Here is a 5000-nt window from a genome sequence, read left to right on the forward strand (position 1 = left end):
GTATCACTAACTCCTGCCTGTCTGTCTCTCTGTCCCTGCCTGTCTGTCTGTCAGCGAGGACGTGGGTGCGCGGGGCTTCACCGTGGTGGTGGACATGCGGGGCAGTAAGTGGGACAGCGTGAAGCCGGTTCTACGGACGCTGCAGGAGTCGTTTTCCTCCAACATCCACACGGCGCTGCTCATCAAACCCGACACCTTCTGGCAGAAACACAAAACCAACCTGGGCAGCGCCAAGCTCAGCTTCGAGGTACCAAAACATTAAAACATTAAAACATTAAAACATTCTGTACTACAAGTGATGCATAAAGTTCTGGAGATTAAGACACCAGCAGACAGCTCTCTGCAGAAACATCAGAGCATCATGCTGCTTATATTATCACTACTACTGATAAATAAAGAGTCTATAAATAAACCACTGACGGTTAGTCATAGAACCAGACGCCAAGAACAACATACAGAACTACTCCTGCTAAAAACAGAAAATGTAGTGATACACACAGAACTACTACTGGTAGATAAATAACTACTACTGGTAAACAAATAACTACTACTGGTAGATAAAGAACTACTACTGGTAGATAAAGAACTACTACTGGTAAACAAAGAACTACTACTGGTAGATAAAGAACTACTACTGGTAAACAAATAACTACTACTGGTAGATAAAGAACTACTACTGGTAGATAAAGAACTACTACTAGTAAACAAATAACTACTACTGGTAGATAAAGAACTACTACTGGTAAACAAATAACTACTACTGGTAGATAAAGAACTACTACTGGTAAACAAATAACTACTACTGGTAAACAAAGAACTACTACTGGTAGATAAAGAACTACTACTGGTAAACAAATAACTACTACTGGTAAACAAAGAACTACTACTGGTAGATAAAGAACTACTACTGGTAAACAAATAACTACTACTGGTAGATAAAGAACTACTACTGGTAGATAAAGAACTACTACTGGTAAACAAAGAACTACTACTGGTAGATAAAGAACTACTACTGGTAGATAAAGAACTACTACTGGTAGATAAAGAACTACTACTGGTAGATAAAGAACTACTACTGGTAAACAGAGAACTACTACTGGTAGATAAAGAACTACTACTGGTAGATAAAGAACTACTACTGGTAAACAGAGAACTACTACTGGTAGATAAAGAACTACTACTGGTAAACAGAGAACTACTACTGGTAGATAAAGAACTACTACTGTAATACTGTGCAGAGCCGAGCTCAGCTGAACTGTCCTCCTGTAATGTCTTCATGTTACTTTATTGACCTTCTTGAATCTACTTCCTATCTCTCTCTCTCTCTCTGTCTCTCTCTCTCTGGGTTCAGACCAGCCTGGTCTCGGTGGAGGGTCTCTCCCGGCTCGTCGACCCCTCCCAGCTCACAGCCGACCTCGGTGGCTCGTTGGAGTACGACCATGTGGAGTGGACCGAGCTGCGTCTGGGTCTGGAGGAGTTCTCGGGGGCCGCCTCACAGCTGCTGGCCCAGCTGGATCAGCTGGAGGCCGGGCTGAACCGCATACCAGAGCCTCAGGACGTGGACGAGGCCCGCAAGTAAGGAGGAGCCTCGGGCGCTCTTTTTGATGAAATGAACGCCGTTTGTAAAGTGTTCAGTAATTTTTCTAATTTTGACCTCTTTAGACTCCTGGAGGAACATGGACGTCTCCGTAACACCATCACCACTGCTCCTGTCGACGCTCTTGAACGAGAGGGGCGGAGCTTGTTCCAGCGAATGCGTCTTGGCCCCACCCACGGGGACGCTTCAACAGAAGGCGGCGGTGGAGGCGGTAGTCACGGCAGCTGGTTGTCAGGCGGGGCGGACTTCCAGAGTGTCGCACCAAAGGTTTCCTCCCTGCTGGACCGGATGCAGGCGGCTCGCACTCACCTGCTGCAGAGCTGGAGCGACAGGAAGCTGCACCTGGACCAGGCGCTGCAGCTACACCTGTTTGAGCAGGACGCCACCAAGGTGAGGTCACAACCTACGATCAGCTGTTATCAGACAGACAGGAAGTAATATGTAGAAATACACAAGAGGAACACAGGTGAGCTGACTGCTGTCTAACCTGTCTCACTCTGACCTGTCTGTCTCTAACCTGTCTCACTCTGACCTCTCTCTCTCTGTGACCTGTCTCACTCTGTAACCTGTCTCACTCTAACCGGTCTCACTCTAACCGGTCTCACTCTAACCTGTCTCACTCTAACCTGTCTGTCTCTCCGGGTGTCAGATGTCGGAGTGGATCGCTCACAGTAAAGAGTTGTTCGTGCAGAGTCTGGTGGAGGTTGGCCAGAACCACCAGCATGCCCTCGACCTCCAAACGCAACACCAGCACTTCACCGCCAACTGCATGGTCAGTGTGTGTGACGGTGTGTGTGTGTGTGTGTGTGTGTGTGTGTGTGTGTGTGTGTGTGTGTGTGTGTGTGTGACGGTGTGTGTGTGTGTGTGTGTGTGTGTGACGGTGTGTGTGTGTGTGTGTGTGTGTGTGACGGTGTGTGTGTGTGTGTGTGTGACGGTGTGTGTGTGTGTGTGTGTGACGGTGTGTGTGTGTGTGTGTGTGTGTGTGTGTGTGTGTGTGTGTGTGACGGTGTGTGTGTGTGTGTGTGTGTGTGTGACGGTGTGTGTGTGTGTGTGTGTGTGTGTGACGGTGTGTGTGTGTGTGTGTGTGTGTGACGGTGTGTGTGTGTGTGACGGTGTGTGTGTGTGTGTGTGTGTGTGTGACGGTGTGTGTGTGTGTGTGTGTGTGTGTGTGTGTGTGTGTGTGACGGTGTGTGTGTGTGTGTGTGTGTGTGTGACGGTGTGTGTGTGTGTGTGTGTGTGTGTGTGTGTGTGTGTGACGGTGTGTGTGTGTGTGTGACGGTGTGTGTGTGTGTGTGTGTGTGACGGTGTGTGTGTGTGTGTGTGTGTGTGTGTGTGTGTGTGTGTGTGTGTGTGTGTGTGTGAACATTATTTAAAAACACTTCCTGAACATCGTGTGTGTGTGTGTGTGTGTGTGTGTGTGTGACAGTGTGTGTGTGTGTGTGTGTGTGTGTGTGTGTGTGTGTGTGTGACAGTGTGTGTGTGTGTGTGTGTGTGTGTGTGTGTGTGTGTGTGTGACAGTGTGTGTGTGTGTGTGTGTGTGTGTGTGTGTGTCTGTGTGTGTGTGTGTGTGTGTGTGCGTGTGTGTGTGTGTGTGTGTGTGCGTGTGTGTGTGTGTGTGTGTGTGTGACTGTGTGTGTGTGTGTGTGTGTGTGTGTGTGTGACGGTGTGTGTGTGTGTGTGTGAACATTATTTAAAAACACTTCCTGAACATCGTGTGTGTGTCGTGCAGAATGGCAGCGTGAACGTGGACAGCGTGGTTACCGTGGCAGCGAGGCTGGCGGAGGCGGGTCACTACGGGGCGGAGCGTATCGCCCTCGTGTCGTCACGGTTACAGGAAGACTGGAAATCCCTAACGACGGCGCTGGAAGAACGTAGCAACACGCTTGCCATGGCAACGGGCTTCCACCAGGGGGCGGAGCAGGTGACAAGCACAGATATAAACAAACACACCTGAACTTTACCTGTCTCACTGCAATACACCTGTCTGTCTGACCACTGACATTTTTACCTGTCTCTATACTTTACCTGTCCCCATGTCTCTCTACCTGTCGTCCTGCCTATCTTTACCTGTAAACCTGTCTGTTTACCCACTGTTTCACCTGTCCCTCTACCTGTCTGTCTACCTGTCTGTCTGTCCAGTTCCTGCTGAGAGTAGAGGGCTGGGTTCAGGTGTGCTCTGAAGGCCCGTTGCCATCGGCGACAGCAGAGCTAGAAGCTGCAACAAAGAAACACCAGGAGCTGAACGAGGAGATCTCTGCTAACTACACACAGGTACCTGTCTGTCTACACACCTGTCTGTCTCTACCTGTCTGTATACACACCTGTCTGTCTTTACACCTGTCTGTCTACACACCTGTCTGTCCATTCACCTGTCTGTCCATACACCTGTCATTCTACACACCTGTCTGTCTACACACCTGTCTGTCTTTACACCTGTCTGTCTACACACCTGTCTGTCTCTACCTGTCTGTATACACACCTGTCTGTCTTTACACCTGTCTGTCTCTACCTGTCTGTATACACACCTGTCTGTCTACACACCTGTCTGTCCATACACCTGTCTGTCCATACACCTGTCATTCTACACACCTGTCTGTCTACACACCTGTCTGTCCATACACCTGTCATTCTACACACCTGTCTGTCTACACACCTGTCTGTCCATACACATGTCTGTCTACACACCTGTCTGTCCACACACCTGTCTGTCTACACACCTGTCTGTCTACACACCTGTCTGTCCATGCACCTGTCTGTCCATACACCTGTCTGTCCATACACCTGTCATTCTACACACCTGTCTGTCTACACACCTGTCTGTCTACACACCTGTGTAACTGCATACCTGTCTGTCTGAACACCTGTCTGTCTACACACCTGTCTGTCCTGTCTGCTCACACACCTGTGTAACTGCATACCTGTCTGTCTGAACACCTGTCTGTCTGCAGGTCAGTGAAAGCGGTAAAGCCTTACTGGAAGTCCTCCAGCGTTGCACAGCGACTGAATCTGATGACTCGACGACCAAACCAGACTTCACAGCCGCCACGCACGGCATCATGGGAGTTCTGCACCAGGTCATGCAGGTGAGACATATGTCAGGTGTCTCACATCCACCAGCAGAGGAACAGACGGGCAGAAAGACAGGTGGACTAATATATATGTATTTTCTTTTTTCATGCAGGGTCATCACGAGGTGGAAGGGGCGTGGCAGCATCGTAAACTCCGCCTCCACCAGCGTCTGCAGCTGTGTGTGTTTCAGCAGGATGTGAGACAGGTACGTCTAATCCTGATCCAGGTTCACTCCAGGTGTTCAGATTATTATCCAGACTAATCGAGAATTCTGTCTGTCTGTCTCTACCTGTCTGTCTGTCTCCACCTGTCTGTCTGTTTCTACCTGTCTGTC

At 49.2% G+C, this 5000-nt stretch overlaps 2 protein-coding genes across 2 annotated transcripts in view; one reads left to right on the forward strand and one right to left on the reverse strand.

The window, feature by feature from the left end:
• Window positions 1–5000, reverse strand: part of LOC132959461 (IQ calmodulin-binding motif-containing protein 1-like) — a 28908-nt gene that overhangs the window by 23002 nt on the left and 906 nt on the right. The gene's annotated exons all lie outside the window — the stretch shown is intronic.
• Window positions 1–5000, forward strand: part of LOC132959889 (kalirin-like) — a 31755-nt gene that overhangs the window by 12449 nt on the left and 14306 nt on the right. The window contains exons 4-11 of the mRNA XM_061033139.1: window positions 55–247; window positions 1352–1575; window positions 1663–1987; window positions 2247–2369; window positions 3327–3518; window positions 3737–3868; window positions 4546–4680; window positions 4779–4871. Coding sequence (XP_060889122.1) covers window positions 55–247; window positions 1352–1575; window positions 1663–1987; window positions 2247–2369; window positions 3327–3518; window positions 3737–3868; window positions 4546–4680; window positions 4779–4871 — 1417 coding nt within the window. The remainder of the gene's footprint in view (window positions 1–54; window positions 248–1351; window positions 1576–1662; window positions 1988–2246; window positions 2370–3326; window positions 3519–3736; window positions 3869–4545; window positions 4681–4778; window positions 4872–5000) is intronic.

Source organism: Labrus mixtus, chromosome 24 (assembly GCF_963584025.1).
Source record: "Labrus mixtus chromosome 24, fLabMix1.1, whole genome shotgun sequence".
NCBI lineage: Eukaryota > Metazoa > Chordata > Actinopteri > Labriformes > Labridae > Labrus > Labrus mixtus.